This window comes from Dipodomys spectabilis, unplaced genomic scaffold, assembly GCF_019054845.1.
Source record: "Dipodomys spectabilis isolate Male_0828 unplaced genomic scaffold, ASM1905484v1 ptg000051l, whole genome shotgun sequence".
NCBI lineage: Eukaryota > Metazoa > Chordata > Mammalia > Rodentia > Heteromyidae > Dipodomys > Dipodomys spectabilis.
The window spans coordinates 17,740,633-17,767,657 of record NW_024870728.1 but is presented as its reverse complement, the minus strand read 5'-3'; the positions used below and the strand labels follow the sequence as shown (position 1 = coordinate 17,767,657).

At 34.1% G+C, this 27,025-nt stretch overlaps 1 protein-coding gene across 1 annotated transcript in view; it reads right to left on the bottom strand.

The window, feature by feature from the left end:
* Erbb4 (erb-b2 receptor tyrosine kinase 4) overlaps positions 1-27,025 on the bottom strand; it is a 1,009,337-nt gene that overhangs the window by 454,785 nt on the left and 527,527 nt on the right. The window contains exon 3 of the mRNA XM_042679248.1: positions 23,197-23,383. Coding sequence (XP_042535182.1) covers positions 23,197-23,383 — 187 coding nt within the window. The remainder of the gene's footprint in view (positions 1-23,196; positions 23,384-27,025) is intronic.

Here is a 27,025-nt window from a genome sequence, read left to right as displayed (position 1 = left end):
TGTTTAGGAACATTATTCCACTTGGTAAGAAAAAGACATTTACTTTATAAAAACGTACTGCTCAAATGGTGTTAGTATTAGTGATATTTTACCCACAAGTAAACCTCTAAAGGATTAATAATTACTTTCATCAAAGTTGTAAACACTGCCAATGCTTCTAACACTTTTTGAAAGATGAAATAAAATTACATGAACACAAAATAATATTGCTTTATGAAATCACAGTAATAATGCACAGTGGTATTTAGCACTAAGTTCAAATTCAAAGTGCACTTTGGTATGCACAATGAATAACAAAGGGTAAAGTAGGAAGATATGTCCACTTCATTCTTTTTTTTTAAATAAGTTTTTTTGTGTGTGAAAATACTGTACAGAGGGGTTACAGTTACATGAGCAAGGTAACAAATTACATTTCTTATCAAGCATTGTTGTCTCCTCCTTTGTTTTTCCCCTACCATCCCTTCCCTTCCACCTCCTCAACTGCAGAAAAGGTCAGATAAGATGATGTTAAGTGAAATGAACCCCAAGATAGGGACACAAGTGGTTTTTTTTCTTTCTTGCTATTGTTTCTAACTTATTTATAAGGTACCATGTGATTTTTTTTTTTGCTTTGTATGTCCCTCTCCCATGGTATAATCCCTGTTTTCACTTAATTTGATGTTGGTATAATTTGGGGAGGAGAAGGGAAAAATCACATTGTTTAAATAGGTTGACCCATTCTTTTTTGTTATTGTTGCTCCCATGTATTCTTTTCAAGGTAATGCAGAATAAACTTATTTTTAATTGGAAGGATCGATCTTGTCATATCCTGCAGTTTACCTTAAGCTCTATTGCTAGCCCCAATTAAGTGGAACCCGATAAAACTGGAATGCAGCATGAAGGTATTTCAAGCTTCACAGCCAGCTGAAAGGCAAAAGCCAAAGAATACTGTGATCTATTGTGGAGGAAAAGACAAACAGGAAGGAGCTGAAGGAGGTGGCCCAGTCAGTGAGCTATGACCCGGAATGTCCCACAGCCTACGTCTGGCAAGACTGATATCAGAATTGAATACTCAACAAGAGACACATGTACACACACAGGTTTGTCTTTCTGCCTTCTTTTATATTAGATATCATATTGTTTCAGATATATCTTAATGATGGCTAAAAACTGATGACTATTACTACAAGGTTTATAATGTTAGGCCTTATTGAGTACACCTAAAACAAGACTCATTTCTATACATAGGACATATTACAACTTTGATTTAGACTGGAAAAATTTAGACTGGATTTAGATTGGAAAAATCATTGCTTTTTACATAGTAAATTCTTGTTCCTTTTTCTAAGATCTTAAATCATCTCAACAATCAAATATATATCATGAAATTAATGTTTTTTGATTTTAAAAGGGTTTTGGATCAAGAAAGTGAAATATACACATATCATATATATCTCTGATCACATATTTACATATATCATACATGGGGAGATTGTACATACATACATACATATGTACATACATACAATGGAAATTTATACATTCATCAGGAAGATTGATACGTCATTTTTAGTAATGGATGGCCTGGGAAAAACTATGTTACTCAAAGTAAGTCAAATTCAGATAGACAAGAAATGCATGTTCTATCTCATATGTGAACTCTTTAAACATATACTGGGTCAGGTGCATACACACACAGAAACATATTAACTAAAATATGGTATGTGAAGGGGAGGATTCTAAAGGTATAACTCTTGGGCAATTAACAATTCAACAAAATGAATACCAGAAAACTGGAATATTTGTTTTCAAAGAAAGGAGAAGCATATGAATCTATTCATTAATACAGTCAGGTAAATTGAGGGAATTGGTGGGCATGAGAGATGGGGGAGATTGAGGAAAGGTGTGGCATTGATCAAGATACTCTGTATTCACAAACTGAAATGTTGAGCTGAAACTCCTTTCTACAACTACTTAAACACAGCACTTTTTTTTTCAAAATGGTATTGCATATAATTTTACATTCTACAGGGTCCTCCCATGTACTTTCACCCAAGTGCAAGCCCACCATTTATCATGCCGCTGCCCAAGAATGAAGAGTTTTACCAGGTTAAGGTCATTTCTTTCTAATATCATCACAGAACTAGGGTAGTATCAGCTGCTGCCAATAGAAGACTAAGAATTGCTTAAGACTTAAAGTATGTGTAGTGAGAATATATTTGTAGTTAGAATTATATATAGCTAATTTCTTCTAGATATGCATAAATGACCAAGTTGCCAGGTGTCCCTTAGCCATTATGGCTAAGAGAGGTATTCTGATTGGTGGATAAGGGCTGTGGTATAGACAGAGGGTTTGTTCCACAGAGTCATCAGGGATCCAGGCTGCCTATCGGTGGTGATTTGTCACTTCCAAAGGCTAATTTTGTAGAGTGGAAAAAGTAGATTACATTTGAAAACTCCCCCCCTCCCCCATGCCTTGGGCTTGAACTCAGGGCCTGGGCACTGTCCCTGAGCTTTTGCTCAAGGATAGGATAGCATTCTACCACTGAGCCACAGTGCCACTTCTGGCCTTTTCTGTTTATGTGGTACTAATTGAACCCAGGCCTTCATGCATGCTAGGCAAGCACTCTACTACATTCCTAGCCCCATTTCAAAAGTTTTATGTTTATCTTAGAAATGAGACATGACATCTCACTCGAATTTACTGAATAAAACATGTAGGCACCGTAAATGCAAAGGAGGCTGGGGAATTTCTGGTGACTAGATGCTCAGAAAGAAAAGGATCTACACATTGCTGAGCCACTTGATATTTCTACCAGACCTGCCTTAAACTCTCTGGATAGACCTGATGTAGTAATAATTTAGCTCTCTCCGATATGTAGCCAAGCCTAAACCCAGCATCCATTATCTTTCACTGGAATACTCTTCCACATGTTCTCATGCTACTTGCCCTAAAGAAAATACATTGCAATTGAAATAAAGACGAATGCTGAATATCAGGTACCATGGATGGATATTTATGCACATTAACTGATTTCTATGAGTAGCCAACCTAATTCAATCAATTCTTTGATGAAAATCCAGTCCCAGCTTTCTAGAGAGAAAAACATAATTATACTAATACTTTAACCCCTATTACTCAGCTCACCCATAATTTACATGTTAAGTAGTAGAAAAAAACTGTTTAAATCTAATAGCATCCATATTAATAAATCTATATTTTGGAGCATTTTTTCCTAACAATCCAGGTTTACAACCAGGTAACTTCTGTCTCTATTTTTGCTTCATGAAATTCCTTTTACTATCATCCAAAATAGATCTCCTCTGTTCAACCAGAACACTATTTCCCAATGTATTCCTCAATGAAAGTTAATTGGTTTTGTATACAATCTCCTCAAGAGATGTTCTATCCTAGCTGATTCTGTGTTGATGTGATACTAATCCCTGTACTTAACACTTACTGGAAAAAAATACTGAAAGAGTTATTCTAATAATGAGATGAATTTTCTTCTAATAATTAGATGAATAACGGCCACACCTGATTCTTCACAGGACCACAGTCTTTCTAGATAAGTGAATACAAAATCATAACAAAAGTGATATAATGACTCATAAACTTGTAAATGATGACAAGAACGACTTACTTAAATGTCATCTCTTAACTTAAAGGCCACATCTGTCAAAGGGTTAGGTTTTGAAATAGAAAGGTAGAGGGCTAGGTGAGAATAGTGACAAGTGGTTGAGTAATTTTAAAACTAAATCCTGATCATAGGTATTGTATAACTAAGAAGTTAAAATACTTATATAATGTGGAAAACTAATTATAGCATGGATATATTCTGCCTTGCATGCATATACATTCTGTGATTTGCATTTATTTTTTCATATTATATGAATATATATACATACATATGTGTATATGTCTATAGTGCCTATTTCTTAAAAGAAATGAGTATTATAATTTTATGAAATAGAAAGGTATGACACTACAATCAAAGCAGTCATTTATCTTCTGGCTCTAAAATAGAATACTATTTTTGCTACTCTCCTATTTATGGAAATAATGAGAACCTATAATAAACAAAGAAAGTCATCAGCCTGCCCATCAACAGAATGCCTGCAAGCAAAACACCTTGACAGCCATACCAGCTCTAGACTCTGGGACACAAATGAGCAAAATCAAACCAGAGTGCAGTGTCAAAGACAGTCAGGCTCTATATATGACTCTTTTCCTTTGAAAAGTAATTTTTGTCCAGTAAATTGAATTTGTTGTCTGGCTTGTTGGTTTTCTTCTCTGAGAATTAAAGTCAGTTTATTCTCTAAAGTATTATACTCACAAGCAACATGAATATCAGTTATTAGCATAATTCTTGCCAAAATTACAATAGTAAATAAGGCATATTTTAATATAATTTTCTCTATTAAAATAGGAGTACATTAGAGATATTTATTTTTCACATAAGTCTAAGACATTTAAAGTAGAAGGGATAATACTACTTTCCCGAAATTGAGATACCATGCTACTTATAAACACCACAACGGAATATACTTCCCCTCCCTACAATATTCACACTATCCAAACAGTATTAAGACCAATTCAATAAGGACAGAGGGCAGGACAAAGATTATTTATTAAACTACGCTGAGACCTGGGCACTAGTGAAAATATGTTTTTTCTGAAGTTTGATGCCTTGATCTTTATCTGTATACAGAAATATATTTTTGAGATTTCCCTGACAATAATAACTGCAACCTTTTATCCAGACTCGATCTGTTCTCAGTAGAGCCAATCTCCCCTCCTCTTGCCAATCCCCTGGTTGCCCAGAGAAGCCACCAATGCGCACATTGGGGGACTGCACCTGTTTGTGTGCTCTTATCCAGTGCCAGCCCAGGGGCTACTCCTGGCGAGAGAGCTCTCACTTCCAAACCACAGAGAAGCATAAACTCTCCTGAAAAATCCTTGGTGTGCAAACAGAGGGTTAGCAGCATGTTTTCTTCCTGGGAGGTAAAAGAGCACGCTTCTTCCCGCCAGTTTCCAGATATGGTCGCCGCTTTCAAGCTCAGTGGCAGGAATAAGGTGGTATTGGCGGTGAATTCTTTTTCTGCCAAAGGCTATTTGGATATTTATAAGCTCATCCTAGGACTATTATACGAAATTATCAGTCTACGTAGATGAGATGCCCTAGGGCCGGTAACAAGAAGAACAAAAGGGAGGAATATGTATCTGTCCACCTGATGATCCCTACTTCTGAAAGAGGAAATAAATGCAACTTCTTCACTTATTAGTTTAGCCAAGAAAATTTTACTAAAGCTTATCTTGTAAAACAATAATTGTTTGATTGATCACACAGGTAGTTTAGTCAAGTTTTTAAATTTTGTTTCACACAGAATTTTAAACAGCACAGCCTCTTAATATGCAGCTTTTCAAGAAACAAATGTCTCAGGGTGTAGGGATGGAAGGTGTAGGTATGGAACACTTGTTGATTTGGGTAAAGTACAAAGGAAAGAACTCATATTTCTCTTTAGTGAAAAAATTGTGTAAATCTCTTAACAATGTCTTTCTTTCTTTCTTTCTTTCTTTCTTTCTTTCTTTCTTTCTTTCTTTCTTTCTTTCTTTCTTTCTTTCTTTCTTTCTTTCTTTCTTTCTTTCTCTCTCTCTCTCTTCTTTTCTCTCTCTCCCTTCCTTCCTTCCTCCCTCCCTCCCTCCCTTCCTTCCTTCCTCCCTCCCTCCCTTCTTCCTTCCCTCACTCCCTCCCTTCCTTCCCTTCCTTCCTACCTTCTTTCCTTCCTTCCTTCCTTCTTTCCTTCCTTCCTTCCTTCCTTCCTTCCTTCCTTCCTTCCTTCCTTCCTTCCTTCTTTCTTTCCTTCCTTCCTCTCTTTCTTTCTTTCTTTTTTTTTTTGCCAGTCCTAGGACTGGCTTCTTTTGCTCAAGGCTAGCACTCTACCACTTGAGCCACAGGGCTACCTCCAGCTTTTTCTGTTTGTGTGGTACTGAGGAATCAAACCCAGGGCTTCATGCATGCTAGACAGGCACTCTACCACTAAGCCACATTTCCAGCCACAATTTCTTAAATACTAAAAAATAATTATCCAATAAGGAAACTTCTTGGGTACATGTAATGGTATTCATTTTTCACTCTGCCTTCAGTAAAGCAGTTGATTTCAAATTATGTGTATGTGGTCTCCAAATTTTGACTGTTAGTTGTGACATGCACACTTCTGTGGACACACATACAGAAGGAAGCTATTGAGTTTCCATAGCTCTGTGTGTGTCTGTGTGTGTCTAAAATAGAGAGAAACAGAGATTTAAGTTAGTTACATGATTGATTAATGGATAGAAAATTGAGGGATGGTAGATGTTACATAGATAGATTGACATAGCTTGATAAGTTACACAAATGATAGCTATGGATAGACAGACAGAGAGATAGATAAAAGAGAAATGAAAGGAAGGAAAGAAGGGAGGAAGGGAGGAAGAGAGGAAGGGAGGAAGGGAGGGAGGGAGGAAGGAAGGAAGGAAGGAAGGAAAGAAAGAAGGAAAGAAGGAAGGAGAGAAAAATATGGTTGAGTATTCATTTGTAATTTTACTCATTTTCTCTTTTTCTCTTGGCAGGATGTTTCAAAAGAAAGTCATGCACTTTAAAACATAAAAAATAACAAAAGGAAAACCAAAAGAATTTCTTGCAAGACAGACCCTAGAGCAGTTTGGAAACATCAAATAAAACCCCTCCAGCATGTTCTCCCCATGTGATGGCTTTGTACATTCGCCTCAGCCCGTGGGCACATTTCCCTTGACACACAAAGGTTTCTGTGCCATGTTGAAGATATAAACACATATGGATTCCTCATTTGTCATTCTGTCTACCGATTCTCACACTGTTTTCTGTAAAATTAATTTTATTTTAAAGTAAATTCATGAAAGTCAAATATCTGTTTAGACCATAAATAGAAAAGTAGAATTACATGCATATACAATGTGTGGCATGTACAACTATATATATATATATATGAGTATTGGTGGATATAAAAATGAAGTTTACACATATACACACAAATATATTTTAATAGAGAAATGTGAGTACATACTTTCTCATTTTTAATGTCAATTTATGACATTATTTTACTGTATATCTCTTTGATCTTATCTTTTGATTACTTCTAAGTATATGTGTTTATCTTTTGTTCTGAGAGTCTAAAAATGACCTGGAATGTTATACCATAGAGATTTGTAATTAGAAATTGCTATCATTTTTTTTATACTACTGGCTTTTCCCTGTGTCACAATCTTCAAAGAATTTAAGCAAGATAGAGACATCATTCTTAAATGCTGTTTTCACATTATTCAAACAAGACAGAAATGGACTTTATTTTTTATATATTTTTGGTTTTTTATGCAAAAGAACTTTTAAGGTGCTTTTTAGCAATCAGAATAACAGCATACAGGTAACCATATAATAAAATCCAGAAATACAGGTGAAATGCCACAAAAGCAATTTCCTAGGCTTTTCTTTTTGGAGTCAAAGATTCTGATTTTAAAATGAACCCCCAACATGCACATGGTTACCAAGTCTGGAAAGCAAGCTGGCTCTCTGCAGGTGTCTCATATCTCTGCAGCTTTGACAGGACATGGCTCACCTATTTTTCACACACTGATGGGAGGACTTAGCAGTGTGGGCGCAGCTGAGCTACCCAAACATCATTCCACTGTTCTTCCCTTTCATTAGAAGTCCAAATTCCCAAACAAATGAAAAGTTGCCGTTTTAGTTATTGGTAAAAGCCCAGGAAAAAAATAAAACTCTTAGTTCTTAGCCATTTAAAATAAGTTATCAAATTTTAATGTAAATTCTTCAAGTGAACAAAAGATATACTCCATAGTGTTTCTGCTTATTTAGAATCAAGTATGAAATATCTGGTCCTTTAAATCCCTTTCTGCTATGATAATGATTGAAAAGGAAGCAATGATTAATATGCTTCAAATACAGTATAAATGTAATCTCTGGGGAAACACATTCTTTGTTGATTTGTTAGTTCTATTCAGTAGGGACATGAATGCTTTGAGAGGACCTAAGACACGAAGAAACAAACAACAACAAATAGGATTTTCTTGGTGATGGGATCGTCTTGGCTTGAACTCAGTATTTAAAACCAACTAAATTGGTTTGATGCTAATCATGTTATTTTTTTCTCTTTAAAAGTCATCCACAGGTTTTTAATTTATTTATTTTTAGTCGTAGTGGGGAAATAAAATTTTTATTAAAAGAATATGACTTTTGCTGAATGCAAATGTATATGGATATTATTAGTATAACATGGAGTTATACCTATGCTAGGAAATATATACATACTAAACAATTAAACCTCAATGAAAGAAGCTCTGAGATATGTATTAAAGTTTTTTTATTAAATACTTAAACATCAGTTTCCAAGTGCTCAGAAAAAAAATGCATAGAGACCCCTAGACCGGATAATGCACCAATCTCATTTGAAAAGGAAGAAAATTGAGCATTAAGAAAAGAGTATGAGTCACATTTTGTCTTAGAATATTTCCAGAAAGATAGCAGGTAGGTATTACTTAATAATAAAAGGAAAGAGGGACAAAAAGGAAACATTTCAGAACTAAAAACTTTTGTCCTAGGGATTACATGGTTAGTCTAGGCTATGAGTGGGAGGATGTGTAAATTTTCTGGGTGCTAATAAGGTGAGACAGTACTAAAATTTGTTTTTATCTCCCAAATACAAACCAATGACGTAGATGGGCAACAGCTAACTAATAATTTAATTCTTTACCTGTTGTTATTCTACTGAAAATGGTATACAACAAGAAGCAAATGAATATAGATTTTGTTCTAAGTACCATGGTGGGCATTCATTTTTTCATTTGCAGTCTAAGACACTGAGCCATAGCTCTTTAGTGAGTTTTTTTTTTTTTACTTTCTTTTTTTTTTGATTGAAGGGCAAATATTAAATGTCTAATTACCAGTTTTTAAAAGTCAAATTATTCTACTATTTCCTGCTTCCAAGCAAGAAGACAGTAGTGTGGAAGTCCTGTTTTCCTGCTTTACAAATATACTTTCTCATCTAAAACTTATAAGGCTGTATTTGAATTGCCAACATAAATCAATATTCTCAGGCAAATGTGTACCTCTGGGTGAACACTTTCTCAATCATTTTATCTGTGAGCTAGTTTCTTATCACTTTGCCATTTCCAAACCATTACTGATTTTCTATTTATACCAAGCCTTAAACTACTTTTTGATACAAGAGATACTTAACTCTCTGAGATCATTTTCTACGTTTTTTCACAGCAGGCATGCTAATCAGAGAACTATGACTGGCAAAGTTATATACACCAAAATTGTTATAAATACCAAAGTTATACACATGCGGAATTTTAGCTCTGTTTGTTCCTTATGCATTGCTAATTTTATTCATTGTTTTTCTGAAGATCTTTTTTCCAGTTTATAAATTAGTTAGATTAAGTGGTCACTTGCACTTATAATTAGAAATGCTTTTAGAAAAAAGTCTTATTTTAACCACAATTCTGTCTATTTTTTATTAATAAGTTTTTTATTGTGAAAATACTATACAGAGGGATTACAATTACATTAGCAAGGTAATGAGTACATTTCTTATCAAGCATTGTTGCCTCCTCCCTTGTATAAGCCTATTTTTACAAGAGGTATTTAGAAATAAGTATTGTTTAAGAGCTTCTATTTCCATTAAATTGAGAATTATATATCATGAGCATTTCTTCTTTACCAACCTATGATTGTGTGATTACAAAGGATGAGAGCTAGACTGTAAATGAAGAAAAAGCTAACAGTCTCCCAAATTTAAATTTCAGTATTAAAATTGATATGAAAATGGGTCTACAAATGTTTTAAATATTTTCAATGATCAATTTTTAATGATCAACAAATATGATAGAAGCAATCACTGCCTATAATAATACAATGCATACAACACTGGAACAGCTACTTAAATTATGCACTGATGATCTTCTATGAAAACACAAAGGAGCTGGAAACCTACAGTGTGACCTCTGATGTTTTTATTTTATATGAGTGATAATTAGGTTTTCTTAATTTTTAAGAGGCACTTAAGTCAAGACACTAATTCTTGATTCACCCTTTTTTCCCTGGGCACCACAGGCAAGCTTTTGAAGTATGATACAATTTTAATTACAAAGATTTATCATTGTGACATCTAATTTCTAAGTACATGAAATGACAATGGAATGCATAGACTGGGATTTAGCCAGAGTCAGAATGTGAACAAAGATATCGGCAGCATAGACTGCTTCCTTCATTTCATTTCCAGCTACATTACATAAAACATCTATCTATATGTCTCCCAAGTATGACTTCATTATTATTTCCATCTTCCCTTTACAAAATGCAAGAAACAGTACTCTGAATAAGACTAAAAACTCCACAAAATTTGATCATATCTCATACATACTCTGAGCCTTGAGGTTACGATTGGGGAGTAGATGAATTTATATTGTACCATGCATATTTATACAACTTTCTTCCCACTAACAAATGAGACAGAACACCTATTTTCATATTCATATAAGTTGTTGTACAGTTTCTACAAATCTTTTTGTTTTGATTTGATATTTTGTCTGTGTGTGTCGGTCCTGGGGCTTGAACCCTGGGCCTGGGCTCTGTCCCTAAGCTTCTTTTCCTCAAAGTTAGTATTCTAACACTTGAGCCCTCGCACCAATTCTGGCTTTTTCTGAGTACTTTGTTGGAGATAAGAGTCTTACAGACCTTTCCTGCCTGGGCTGGCTTTGAACTGTGATCCTGAGCCTCCTGAGTGGCTAGGATTATAGGTATAAGCCACAGGTGCCCGCCTCTACAAATCTTTTATTCTATTTCTCGTCTATATTATCTTCAATCTAAACATATTTTAGAACAATATATTTGAAAGTGTACTGGACAAAAGACAATTTATTAAATTACTTATTTCTCTGGTACCCAATTTCAACGTGAAAAAAATAAATTAATGGGAGACAGTGTACTCATCATCTTCCCTTTACCTTATCCATAAAATAAAAACAATGCTAAAAATAGATTCGTAAAATTCATAGAACTTACAACTTTCAAAGAACAAAATAGAATTCAGTCCAATACAATAATTTATTACTTTGTATTCCTGTGCTAATTAAGGAAAAAATCATGATGTGAGTGCTCTATCTAGTCATTTTAAGTCAACCCCTTATTGTAATACTTTAATTCCCATCATTTATAGGAAAATATCTAAATTATAAACTAAAATAGTTTGTTGTATCATAAAGAAAGATTTAATATAATTTATGCAATCTGGTTCTCTTTTAGGATTATTTAATTTTCCATGTAAAATATCAATACTTAGTACAGACTCACTAAAGTTAAAAGGAAAATGTCATTGGAGAGATGACCCTTGGTCCATATGTATAATTACATGCATTCTCAAGTCACCAATACATAACAGGTGATAATAAAAGTTCATTACTGTGTTAATTCCTTTATCTCAGATTTTCTCTAACATGGTTATAAAAATGTCTGGAATTGCTTCACATCTGAACCATATAAATTACTGTGTATTGTATAGTATCTAATGTCTTAAACTTGAGTTCATAAGGTTATTTTAGGGAAGAATGGTGGTAATGTTTGTAAGTCATTTGTACATATGAATAGTTACTAATGATGGATATTACTATCAAAACTAATAATTGGATATACACATGAAAATATTATGTCATAAGCACACTTCATTTTCTAGATTTAAAAACCTTATTTTTATTCTACAGTAGATAAGTAAAATTCTCAACATAAAAGTCATGAATTCTGGTTATATGCATAACATAAAAGCTATAAAACTTATCTTGGATTCTTATTAAGACATCAGTGGATATATAGAAGTTTAAAGAATTTAGGGTGCCATGAAAATTAAAGCATATTCTTTATTTTGTCAATAGTTTCTGAGACTATTGTTTAAAATTTTGACTTTATTTTACCATAGATGAAAAAAAATCAAATCTGTTCTTTTAAATATCATGTTTTCTGATAATACTAAAATCACAAAATCAAACCTTTAATTGATATTTCAGATAAAATGGAATTGAGTAAATTGACTAGTGTTAGAGTAGAAAAAAAGTTTGTGAATTGCTATATTCCTTTATTTTTTATGTAAATACTCTTTAAAATTGTTATGATTTTCATACTTAAAATAAGAAGTCATAACATATTACAGTTATAAGATATGAAGTTATAAATATATAAATGTTATAAAATATTATATAGATGTATCCCAAAGTACTCAGGCAGGAAGAGGAAATTAGGAGAGCTAGAGTAACAACTTGAACTTTGGATTGAACTTCCAGCCGGACTGATAAGGATGATGACCAAATCCTGTAACAGTCCTCTGATCCAGGTAATGTGTACTAATGAGAGAGAAAATTAAAGGAGAAATTCTTAGACTAAGTGGGTCTTTTTTAGCCTCTATACTTTATTTCTTTTTTGCTAATGAAGAAAATAAAACAACTAGGCCTCAGGGGGAAACAATAATTAAAATTTCCTGGTTGGTAACATTTATAATATCAAAATGTGTTGGGCCACGGTAATTCTCACTTACCTTCCCTGATATAAACAGGCAAATGGGAGATGCCATTCATCATTTCAGAAATATTGATCAGTTTTATGGCAATCTGTTCCATAGAGTTCCATGACATAGACTTTTATTATTTAGTATTTATTTATTTATTTTATTGGTTGTGGGGACTGAACTCTGGGCCTGGGCGCTGCCCCTCTGCTCTTCAGCTCAAGGTGAGCACTCTACCACTTGAGCCACAGCACCACTTCTGGATTTTTCTGCTTATATGGTACTAAGGAATCAAACTCGTGCATGGAAGGCAAGCACTCTACCACTGAGCCACCTTCCCAGCCTGACGTAGACTTTTAAAATTGTACTTTTATCCTAAATGCTTGGAATAATAGTAAGGCTTGTTAAATCTCTATTCTTATGACATGTTTTATGTTGTATTAATTCTAAAACACACAGTTTTCATATTACTGGCCTAAATCTTTATTATTTTAACACCCATGTGAGGGTTTTTATGTTCATTTTGTTAGTGTGGGTGACAAATAAAAAACAGTGTGCCTTACAATGGATTTTGACTTAGACTTGATGTAGAGGGACTCTTCGTATTGTCTTATTAAATAAATAATAGTTATGCAAAGAATCCTTCAACATGAGATGAGGAATCCTAAACTAAAATACTTCTTACCAAAATTTTCAAAATACTTTCTCAGTTGTATTGATGATTGTAGTTTAGTAGCACATAGTTTCTGTGAAGCCATGTAAAAAGCAGGTTGAGGATATCCTTCTAACGAAACAGAAGTAAGGCCAGTCAACATATTCAGTTCCATTTTCTCTGCATAACTTGACAAGAAAAATAAAGACTCCATGCTGGTTCTGATGGTCCATGCCTATTATCCTGGCTACACAGAAGGTTCAGATCAGGACAAAGGTGGGACAAAAGTTGTTGAGGCTTTCATTTCAACTAATAAATCTGGACATTGTGGAGCATGTTCCTTTTCCTAACTATGTCCTGAAGTACAAAGGGCAAGATTGTGTTCCAAGCTGGCCTTGTGAACAGACTCTATCTCAGAAATAACCTAAGCAACAAGATTTAGAGATATGGCATAAGATATAGAGTTTCTGTGTCAGATGGCAGATTCAAGTGATGTATTTTAGAGCAAATTAAAAGTAAAGTGCCAAGTGTCTGCTAGCAAGCATGATGCCCTGAGTTCAAATCCCAGGGCTACCAAAAGAAAAAAAAGGAAAATTTACCTTTTTAAAGAAAGTCATGTTTCTGATCAAGAAAATGCTCAACTCATATCAACTAGCAATTAAAGGCACACTTAGAAACAACCTTTCAGAGTCCTGAAAGTATAAACTATGGTTAGGTTCTTTCTCATATACAACTTATTTAATATCTTACGGTTTGGGTGATTGATACCTAACATCCATCCATGGATGATAAAAATGCACTGATTCTATCATGGGTATTTCACACCAGGTTTTGGTTTTGGTTTTACAAATAGCATGCTTCTCAAATAATGATAATAATAATAATAATAATAATATACATTTGTTTCAGGAACTGTACTTCATATTTAATGCAGCTTATAATTTAATGCCATAGCCACCTGACAACTGAGGGCCATCGTTATATTCATGTAAAGACAAGAAACTGAGGCCTAGAAAGTAGAATCACTCGGTCAGAAAAGGATGTGACTGAAGGAGTCCAGAGGGAGAGTTTGTCCTCTGGTGCTCCATTATTACTCATGTAAATGTTCACCTGCTACACTGGATTCAGGAAATCACCTTGTCCACTTAGTACTAGCCTGAGGACAAGCTAAAATTCTTGGTATCAGCCAAATGTGGCTATTAAAATAATTAACATTATATAAAATTTAAAATTAATTTCCACAGTCACACTTGCTTCATGTCAAGTAGTCATCTTTGATTATTAAAGTCCTTTACTATGCAAGACAAAATGAATATGCTGTTTAGAAATTTCTATTAGAAGATACCATAGAGCATAAAGCAGAATAAAATGGAGGCTGCTAAGCAATGATGATAAACATCATAATAATTGGGGAAGATAGTTTCCCTGTGCTTTCACATGGCAGCTGAAGAGTAAATATTTGCTAGAAATAAAATATTTACTGAGAGAAAACAGCTACATACAGATAATTTAGAATAGTTCCTGTCTCAGCAAAATATCTTGAATATACAAATAGATCAGAACAAAGCTAATAAATATTTGAATTAACAACACTTTCCAAAAGAATCTTGAACTTTAACTATTAAAATTGAGCACACTAATAAATGTTTGTAATTGATGGGCAACAGTTTAATAATCTTCATTTTTGTTAAAGAAAACTGGAATAGTACCACTGGTACAATGAGTTCACAGATCTCTGTATTGAAATAAGATCCATCATTTGCAATATTATGGCTTTTTTTGTGAGTGTTCTTGACAAATTACCATTTACAATGCACTTAAATATTACATAAATACCAATACAAAAATCATTTAAAATATAACCCTCAGGTCTTTTATTTAAGGCTGGGTTGTGTATAATCAAATTCGTATTCTACTCACTATGATTTTGCCTGGAGAAATTGTCTGAACCATTGTTTAGGAATGGCATAACACAAAGAAATGGCAAATAGTTCTACCTTTTCCCATATGATACACCATTTTAGCCACAGTCCTTGTTGGGTCATTGTCAAAGGGTTGTGTGAACTATAAAAAGATATTAAAAGTAGAGGCAAAGTTTAAAATTCTATAACAATATGTATTTATTTTAATCTGCCTCTGAAGAAAAAAATGAAAGAACAAGTAGATGCATGTCTGAGTTCTGATTGGCTGGAGGTTTGGAGGTCTTCCACACTTGGGCTGTTTCTTGTAACTAAACAGGATGATGCAGTTTTGTTTTTATTTTTTCTATTGTAACAAAGTTATGTCAAATCTATTACACAATCTTCATTCCCTCTAAAATTCCCCCTACACTAAACACTCAGGTTATCTGTAAATATTATTCATAATGCTCACAGTCTTGTGCTCACAAATCAGAATATGGAATAGTACAGTGATTGCTTCTCAGCACTGTTATTCTGCCCTTGATGATTGGGAAAGGTACAAAGACATTGTCAGTTCTTTACAGTTTAGTGTCATGTAGCCAGAAAAGGATAATCGCTTGGGGTGAGAATGGAGAGGGAATATTCTCATATATTACTGATTTGCTTCTGCTGAAATTACAAAACTATATTAGTGTTAACTGAAATATTTTTCATACTGCACATTGGGCCCTGATGAGCAAAAGGTGAACTGACCTTTATTTCTCCAAATACATTAAGCAAACAAATATGTTTCCTCAACAGATGAATATTAACGAGTGTTCTTTCCTTAGAATAGCTATGCTTCTTCTCTAAAAGAAGCAGACATTCAGATCCTACTGTATCTTGGGAACAAGAAAGACCAGATGTTTAGGACCCCAAGTAATGAATTGTAAAGACTAGCACAATGGTAGATTTTTCTCTATAAAGTTTGTCTGAAGGTTTTGTAGGGATATAGGCTATTGAATAGATATTCATTGGAATCCCTGAAAGGTGTAAGAAACCTATTTCGTGGCTGGTATAGTTAGTTCATCTCACTAGTCATGATAGAAAACAAGCTAGCCAAAGGAGAAAAGATTATATTTCACATAGCCAGCCCAACCCAACTCTGATTCCTCCACAGAAATTCTCTAATTTAATTCATAATACAGGCAGGAAGAACAATTTTTATTTCTTCCTCATTCAGTTCCTTAAATTCACCCATCAGCTCTCTGAAGTAAAGTATAAATCTCAGGGGGAAAAAAGTTACTGAAATGGCCATTGTAATTCTTTGATCCAACAATTGTAATATTTCACTTTTCAAGTACATGTTTCAGTGTTGTCTACAAACATAAATATAGTATGTGGTTTTCTTCTGCATCAATACACATTGTTGATAGAACAAACAATGTTTTTAAGAACATTGATTAAATATCGTTCCTAGAAATTGTGGGCTTAACCTAAAAATTGAATCATTCATGACAAATTGTCACTCTCTTCACTGATTTTGTCCAAGTCATATTGTATGCTCTCTAAAGTAATTTTATTTTATTTTTGTGCCTGTCCTGGGGATTGAACTCAGGGACTGTGTGCTACTCCTGAGCTTTTTTAGCTCAAAACTAGTGTTCTGCCACTTGAGCCAGAGCTCCATGTCTGGCATTTTAGTGGTTAATTGGAGGTAAGGGTCTCAAAGATTTTCATGCCCATTCTGGGTTTGAACCATGATCCTAAATCCTCAGTTTCCTGTATAGTTAAGGTTACAGGTGTGAGCCACCAGCACCTGGCTCTCCAATTTAATTTTGATCTAATCATTCTCTAAACAACGTATTCTTAAGCTTAGGAACTTCTTGGAAAATTTTCCTTCCAAATATTATAATGTGCTGAATAGTCCTTTCAATGTCCTGTAAATATTAGCAGTACCTTTGTCAACATTCTGTTTCACAATGTTCCCTGTTACCAGCCTGATTGAACTTACTTAAACATTACTAAGACCTTTCGCAGAGCATTGAAGAATGCTTAGCCACTTTAGTGTCAGAAAAAGAACTCAGAATGAATACATCTCTTGTCTAGGTCAAAACAATGTCAAGGCCAATGAAGGGTGAAATATGATGATGGAGATTTGAAATGAAGGGCCGGGGCAACATGTGCTTGGCAGAGACACTGAAAGATAGGAGAGAAATGCTGTGAGTTAGCAGAGGCAGCATTCTTAGCGAGAGTAGACAAAGACAAGCCTCAGGCTTCCCACTGATCTTATACACGAAGTAGTTTCAAAGCAGTATCAGAAGACACACTGAAAACTGGAGCATCTTTTTGTCTAAGCAAGTCACATCCAAAGCCCCAATGAAGCAACTGGAATCTATTTGAATATGCAGTAGCAGACACAATAGTTTTGCCAGTGCCTTGACACAAAGAAAAGCCACAAACAAAACAGAAGCAAGCAAATGAAAGCTTAGGTTTTCTACCCATCTTCTGTGTAAAAGGTGCCTTGGCTGACAGTTGCCTGCTTTATTTCTTAAATGTGTGTAACAACACTGTGACACAGAGTTCTGTTTACAATTTTCAAGATAAGGAACTCGAGTCTCAGAGATACTCAGATTGTAAAAGATAGGTCAGGCATTTACTCTTGAGATTTTTTTTTCTAATTCTGTGTTAATGCTCTTTGACATACACACAGTCAGACATAGTTGGCGTGTGCATTTCAATATTTGGTAATTTATGTGCTCACTATTAAAGAATGTAAGAAATTTGAAGATCTTAAATACTAAGTGGTAATACATTGTTCTGTAGTGCTATTTTTTTAAACTTTTATTGTTATTATAAAGGTGATGTACAGAGGGGTTAGGGTTATATAAGTCAGGTAAAGAGTACATTTCTTTTTGACAGTGTGGACTTTCCCCTCCCTCTCTCCCAGTTTTCCCTCCTGTCCCCACCCACACATTGTATAGTTCATTTTCAACATAGTGTCTAGTGAGTACCACTGCTGCATTTGTTCACCCTTGATTTTAAATTTAAAAATTATGCAGATTTGAAGTCAAGAGTAATTCGTGTACCCTGCCTTTCATATTTGCTATCATGCAGATGTTATTTCTCTTATTCTAAGCACTGAGTTTTTCTTTTTAGTCTGCTAGAATCTGATACATTTTCACTATCAATTACCTTGATGGCTCCCCCAAAAACTCCAATACTTGCTTTCTTTAAAATATTTATCTGCTCTCACTTAAACAATGATAATCCAATACATACTTAATCAAAAATGTATAATATCCATAAAACATTAAGTACAGGCAAAACACATGAATGAATTGGTCAGAAAATACAAAAGTGTATTCTTTTGGAATATACCAATTAACCTAAATTTCATGTATTTAATAGAGATAGTCTCATAATTATGAAGTAAAAGTGAAAACATTTAAAGTGATATTTGGTAAAAATAAATATAACTATACCTGCCTTAACTTTGTGCCCAGGATATTGTACCTAACTATTATAATAAGATGTGAGCTATACAAAACTGGTATTATGTGAAAATTCCTTTATATCTAAATTATTACATGTAGATGAAATAACATGTACTACATTAACAGATAAAGTGAGTTTATAAATTTAAGAAAAGACAAACCCAGTCACTTTTATGTCAGATATATATATATATATTTAAAAAAAAAAAAGCAAAAAGCAAACAACAACAAAAAAAAACACTTCCTTTTAGAGTTTGGTCAATTACAGCTATAGAAATGCAGCAGCCTTTGCTCTTCAATATGCAAAGTAGAATTCTGTTTTGTTTTGATTGTGCGTGTGTGTGTGTGTGTGTGTGTGTGTGTGTGTGTATGTGTGATGTTCTGAGTGACTACACCTTCACTTTTTGTTCTAGGCTGGCAGTAGCATTTGAGCCACAGATCTGCTTACAGGTTTTGTTGTTGTTGTTGTTGTTTTGGGGATTGGTTAACTGGAGAAACAATTCTCATAGATTTTTCCTGCTGGGGCTAGCTTTAAACCTTGATCCACAAATTTCAGTTCTCTGAGTAGCAAGGATCAAAGGCATGAGCCACTAAGGAGTTTCTTGATTAGAATTTTCAATAAGAATGTGGAGTCAACAAGGAGTTGACTTAGCCCTAAAAGGGATTTGGTACTTGCATTGGAAGGACACACTAGTGAAAGTATGTCCTTCCCATGGGTAGGAAAGAAATCTGGTCTTGGCTTGTTAACAGGATGGGGGTAAGGGAGTGTTTGCAAAGACAGTGTGTCCTTTTCTTATTGCTACAATGATCTAAGTAAGAGAGGCAAAAATGTCTTCAGCCCATGGAATATCTTTTCATGAGAGTATCAAGCCAAGTGGTAAAAATAGTTGTCAGGAAAATAAATTTATTAAAAGAATTATGAAATTATTAACTAGTTTCTCTATTCAACCATTAACCACTTGTATATCACACTCTTCCTCATGTTTACTGAGTGTTTTACACAGATAACAGAGGTTTCAGGAAACAAATGTACTTTTTTAAAGGCATTCCATTCCAATGTCAATATATCCAGAAATATTTCAGGAGAAATGTAAATTATAAACATACACACAAAGGCTTGAAATCTTATCCTCAAATTCTTTGTTGTATTCTACATGCTTTTCACCCCCTATTTGGCTTCTTGCAATTCCAAAAAAAAAAAATTTACAGAAGAAGAAAATTGACCCTGAATAACTATTGTCCTTGAAATAGTTTATCATTATGCAAAGTTAGTGCTGGTTAAAATGGTGATACCAATGCTTATTAGAACATCTTTCTTCTCTCTGAACCACTATATATAAAAACAAACCGCTCATTTCTCTCTGTATTTTTCCTTTCACATTTTTATTAGCATGTGTTAGTTGTACAGGGGATTTTATTTTATTTATGCATGCATAAAATGCATCCTAGTTAAATTTACCCCTCTGTTACTATTTCTTCTCTCTCCTCTTCAAACAAGTTTCAGTGGGTCTCATTGTTCTATTTTCATGCATGTATATACCCTAACCAAGGTTCTATTTCCTGTATTCAATCAAAAACATATCTGTTCCTGTCTCATTTCTTCCTATCTCTCTATAAGATGATAAATGAGTGAGAATTACTTGTGTTTTAAGAACGTGGGAAGAGGTTAACTAGATATTGTGCTACTACTTCTTGGTAACAAATCTTTAATTAATCAGAATAGCGCTCCCATGATCTTAGTAATCGGATCACTCTAGGAATACTTAAACACATATTGCTGGGCACATCTCCAGTGTTCTTAGTAGGCCTCAGGTGAGGCCTAGTATTTGCAGTTCTATTATGTTTCAAGATAATGTTGATGTTGCTGGTCTGTTTTAACAATTGAGTGAAGAATTTAATACACTTTGGTAAGTTAGTACAAGGAGATATTTGACTAATAAGCAAGTTTTTTTGCTTTTTTTTCCCCTGAGACTATTGTCAGGGGAAGCCCCAAGAGCCTACAATTTAATATAGCATAGAAATTATTTTTAAATTATAAGCCCACTTCATGTAACACGTAAACAACATAAAACAAATTACCTTTTAAAAACACAAAAGCAATCTTACCTGAAGCACACTGCAATGCTTGGTTGCTGTTTTAACCAGGTTATTGTGCATATTTACTTCTTAAAGACAAACCTGTCAAGTAAACTTTATCCCCAATTTTTCTTTATTTGTACAATTAAATGTCTTCTGTCCTTCATCACACATTCTTGCACACAAACACAATTGCATGTACTGTAAAACTCCAATTCTGAATTATAATATCAATCATATTACCAAATGAATATCAATCAATAATTCCACATCTTGCGCTTATAATTCTAGATCTCTGGCTTATAATTTTTTACTACCTAATGAATAAAATATCTGAAAATGGCCAAATTGTTCTGAAGTTTCACTATTTATTTTATTGTATTGTTATTTAATTCAGATCCATAATTAATATTAATAATAACTTTCAATCAAGTATAGATTTTTTTCTAAACAGTCACTCTTTTTGAATGCAGGATCTGAGTGCTATTTCAGCTTTTTCACTCAAGGCTTGATCTCTACCACCTGAGCCACAGCTCCACTTCTGGCTTTTTCTGGTTAACTGAAGATAAGTGCCTTATAAACTCTCGGCTTCAAACAATAATCCTCAGATAGCTAGAATTACATTCATGAACCACTATCTAGCATTCAACTCATAGTCGTTAATTATCCATCTCTACAATCTCGCCAGGAAATATCATAAGGTATAATATTTTGAAATAAGAGTGTCATCTTTTGGTGTGACAACATTTAAACTATCATAATACTAAATGGAGAGAACTCATTCAATAACTGAGGCATATTTGAAGATGGCAAATGTTGAATACTTCAGTTAAATTTATATTGCTATAGATTAAATGTGGAAATAGAAGAACTCTAAAGACTACTTTTGTGGATGGAAAAGTTCTTCCAATAGTACCTCATATAGAATAATAATAGAACTCAAGTATTATAAACACTCTGAAATGTATCCCTTTTTAATATAATCAGAGGAAAATCATAGAAAACACACAATGCTTCCTATAAAACTTGTAATTGTAACTGAATCATTTTATTTTTAGATTTCTAATCTCAGACATTCAGCTGTTTTCTACCCATTTCATTTCCAAAATTCTTTCTCCTATCATTACCAACTTATAAGTAGCAATTTAGTCAAAACTCCAATCTTCAGTACAAAAACTGTCAGACAAAATGAAAAGTAAAAATGTTGATGAACAAATCTAGATATTCTGAAACAATTTCCATTTACCATTTTCATCAATTCTATAGCAATCGTGTCCTAAATAAAATAATCAGTAATCCTTTTTTCATCAAAAGTATCCTTGCTTCACATGTACCATGAAACAATTATAAATTGTAAAGTGTGTTATTTATAGCCCCTATGAATGTGAAAAAAGAGTCTGAATAATCTGACAATGTTAATCCTATCTCTTACTTATTTTTTATTTTCGGTCGTGGGGCCTGAACTCTGGGCCTGGGTGCTGCCTCTTAGCACTTCAGCTCAAAGTTAGAGCTCTACCACTTGAGCCACAGCAGCACTTCCGGCTCTTTTTGCTTATGTGGTGCTGAGGAATTGAACCCAGGGCCTCATGCATGCAAGGCAAGTACTCTATCACTGAGCCACCTTCCCAGCCCCTCTTACTTACTTAATATTTTAAGAACATGCCTCAAAAGTGTTTAACTTTTCAGTGTCAGAAAACATTAGATGGACTTAAATGCCAAGAAAATTACTTCATATTTTCAGCAAGATATACAAATCATATTAATTTAGTTTGAATTAATAAATACATTCTAGTGTTAGGTACAAATTAATAATTAGCACATTTTGACTATAGGTAAAGATATTAAAATTCATGATTAGAAACTTGACAACAAACCTTACACTAGTAAATATTTAACCAGAGCCTTTATGAACCAAGCCTGACATGAACTGAAAAGATACCAATTCCTACACAGTATTCTGTGAGATGACGATGATGATTCTGAGCCACTAACATCACATATCTACAATCTCAGGAAGAAAAGGTCACTCTGATGATCTTGAAGCAGTCTGAGATTTACTCCTGGAATCCAATGAACTATTAAATAAGAAGAATGAAAACTGAATACATCAGCTATGTTTTCCAAAACTATGGTGATTATGTGAAATACTAGAGGTTAATCTCAGCAGATAGAATGGCTTGAGTACTACTAAGCTCTCATGGAAGGGAGAGCCGTGCTGGTATTGCAGAGATTTGATGATGTGCTCCACTGTTCACTTGAGACCACCAAACAGCCTTCTTAAACCTGCTTCCTATCTCAGTTTTCAGTCACTGAGCAGCTCCTTTTAGTGTGCTTCTGTTCAGCCGAGATATAGTACTCTGCAATCTTTCAAGCTGCACTTACAAAAATCTTTAAATAAAAGTAAAGGCATCACAGAAGCATCATTTCTCACAAAATCGGTAAATATCACAGCAGCCACAAATACACATGTGTGTATTAAAGTCTACTGATAATGAAAATATATTGCAATTTTGGATTCTTTCCTTACCTGTGAGATTCTTCAAGCCAAGTTCTTGCAGTCCAAAGTTCCCATCTTTTCTGTAGTTTAGGAAGATAGCTAAGGCATATCGATCTTCATAAAGTTTGGTCCCACGGATAATTCTTAAATTCTCCAGAGGTAGGTAACGAAATTGGTTAAGAGCGACCAATACATAGCCTGTGACTTCTCGGATAGACTGAAAAGACACAAACAATTAGATAAAATTAATGGGTCACTTTATGAGACATCCAACTGTAACTTACAACTTTTAAGTTGATATACTAATTTCTAAGCCATATTCTCAATCTATACCATATTCATATGTATATTGGGCTTGATAATGCATGGTTACAAATGTTTGGAATCTAGTTGACGTATAAGTTGCATTTTTTAAAGCCATAAAATTGGCTTATAATAAAAATTATTACATTTTTACTGTTTCAGGATATTTTATGAGAATAAAATCAATTTTTAAATCTACAGGCTAGCAATGGGAAACATAATGGTAAGCAAATTTGGTCTCAAATCTTGCTTTTATATTTAGCTTTGTGAATGTGAATAAGTTGTTAAACCTGACCCTTGGTTTTTTCATCTTTTAAAAAGGGGATAGCAAAATTTCTATCATAAAGCCATTGAAAAAATTGGAAGATTTCTGGCAAATACTCATCATTTAGTAGATATCAGTACAAGTATTATTTTTGTAACAACCAGATAAATGAACTGTCTGGGAACAGTTGAAAACAAGCAAAATAATAATAATTTCATTACCTCAGAGGTGTTGCTCTAAGCTTCTGTCATTTAATATTTAATATACTTATATATTTTCTCTGCAATTTGAAATTTATTTCTAAAATTTAGGAATGGCTCCTTATACATTTATGTGTGTATCTTATAGCCATTTGTAGAGAATGGCACTGAATAAATTCAGCAATAGCTGTTGAGAAGAGTGGAATTGAAAAACAAAAAGCAATGCTTAAGGTCTTTTTAGATATTGTTTTCTATAGAGAATGATTCTATGAAGTTAGTGCTAATAACAAAACAAACAAAGCATGGTTTGACCAGTACATTCCTGATTTTTGCCCAAGGATCAGAGGAGTCAATAGAAACCATCCCAAAGTCCCAGGAAAAAGGAAATCCTTGACTACGGTTCTGCCTCAGTAACAATTTAGTGCCAGACACTCTATAAATTTTATCAAGTAAGTAGTCACCTAACTACTTACCTCCCTTCCTTCACATGCAATAACCTTGTGCTTGGTGACATTAATTTCCATTGCAAATGCAATTGTTCTTCTCAAAGAGTGAATACCACAGAGGATTGCTAAAGCCTGAAAGGCTATAGAACTCTTCGGAACCAGGAGGCAATTTCTTGTGTTTATAGTATTTAATAATGAAAATAAAGAGATGGAAATAGCCAGGCATTGTTGGCTCATGCCTGTTATCCTAGCTACACAAGAAACTGAGACTTGAAGCCAGCTTGGGCAGGAAAGTCGATGAGATTCTTATCTCCAATAAACTGCTCAAAAATGCTACAAGTAGGACTGTGATTCAAGTGGTAGAGCACTTGGACAACAAGAGGCTCAAGGACAATGCCCAGGCCCTAAGTTCAAGCCCCAGAACCACGAAAATTAAGAAAGGAGAAGAAAAGAAAAGAAAAAAAAGAGATAATGAAAAAAATAAAACTCCTTCCATTCCATTTCATACTGGGGTTAAGCCTGGATAACAAAAATGAAACTTTTTTCTAAGTGAAAAGAAATTTAATAATCACTTCAGGATTATCATATTTTTAGGGAAAAAAACATGAAATCCACAAGTATAAACTTCCTGGGATACAATTGGTATCATTTAGGGGAAGTGGTACTGGTTCATTGTGTTATTCTGTTGACCATACCAGAAAAGTCTGTCTTTATTACTTTTATTTTGATTTCATTTCCTATCTCCTTTAAACAAGAATTGATCATAATAGTTTTTTTAATATGATATACTTCCTTTGTCATTTTGTGAGTTGGTTTTCTCTTAACTAGTCCTTTTTGTAAATGACAATACCTCCCTAAATGTTTCTTTATCTATTTTAACATTCAAGTGACTCCAGTCCCTCAGCAACCTGTGAATATTTAATCAATGTTTAAGAACAATTTAATGCAGATAACAGCAATTATATATCCTTGGTTAACTGTAAAACTGTCTCTTTTTTCCCTACTAATATTATACATAAAAATGCATACTTGTTATTTTTCCTTAGTATCTGCTACTTATTTATTTTTGTGAAAACCATGACAGTAAGTCAAAATAGTTCTGGATTATTAATTCCAGTGTATTATGTACTCATGCCCAATTAGATGCTATCTACAACTAAAAACAACATATTACATCCATCAGCACATCACAAAGAAGACAGTGATTAGTTTGGGCAGTAGATTCAATGTTAAACAAATTCAAAGTATTACAGAGAAGAACAGAGAACACTGGAGTGAGACACAGGGAAGGAGAATTAGGAAAATCTTTTCCTTGTGATGACTACAGAATTTATGTGTTCTCTGACGGTGACTAATGTCATAGCAAATGGTAGACTCTGTATCAGTATGATTTTCCATTAACTTTCCCTAGGCAATTAATTTCTGTCCCTCCCCTTCTATCATGTCTGGGAATATCGAAAGCACAGCACATGCTTAACTGTGGCATACTATCAAGGAGTTTACCAGAAAAAAAATTTAATAAGCATATAACAAATACCGTATGTTTCTGCTGCTTGTTACGATTCTGCGCTTCGCTTTCGAATTCTACTTTTCAGTTTTTCACTGTTTAAAACTCTGATGCTTATCCCAGCCTGGCACATATGGGCTCAAAGTCTGATCTAATTAGATTTAGAAAAAGAGTAATGTGAAATGTCATGTGCCCGACTGCAGTAGAGTTCATGTTTATTATACATGGTGTGGAATAACACTGAAGAGACAGAAATCTCAGTCATGCCTGAAAACCTGCTAACTCTCAGCCACCACCAGCCTTGTTCTCAGTTTCCAGTGCTGGCACAGTTCCCCGAATCTAGGAGCCATTCATTCACCCCTGGCCACTTAGCCAGCTCTCCATCTATGCCTTCTTAGCAGTGAACACCTTCTGTCCCATTGAAGAGAGGAGCACTTAAATCCCCTCTTCAGAAGTCACTGTCTTCTTTTGTCCTCTACATTTTCCTGAGCAGTGTAGAGAGTTCTTAAAAGATCCTCTTCAAGTCAGTGTTTCCAACTGGTCTTTTATCTGTTGACCTTATCTAGACTGTAACTCTGGATCATAGACTTCTTATACTACAGATTGGTTTAATCAGATGAAATGAAATTTGGCCTAAACCTACTTTCTTACATCAATTTCCTACGAAATAAACTGCAAACTAGCTTAGTATGCAAACAAACTGCAGATAAAATCTTGTAAAATATAGCTGAGTCTCTGTCACCATCAATAGTTGTATTTGGTCAACCATGGGATGCCAAAAAGTCAGTCTATATACAGGCAAAATTCTTGCCATTAAAGGTAAATATGTCATATACCATATCTAAATAAAGCAAACAGTGTTAAACCAATCAAGTTGCTTCTCTGTGTTATTTCTGGTATATAAATACTTCCAAAATATTTTGCTGGACAGAACTACCTGAATTTGTACTGGATCTAAGAGCTACCTAATTCATGAATTAGCTTTTTTTGACATTTTGGGGGCTTTTGAGGGGGGAGTATAAAATCTCTGGAAAATTTAAGTTGTACATTTTTTTTCTTTTCTTTTCTTTTGTGTTATGGTACTGTTGCTTGAACTCTGGGCCTTGGTGATATCCCTGAGCTCTTTTGCTCAAGGCTA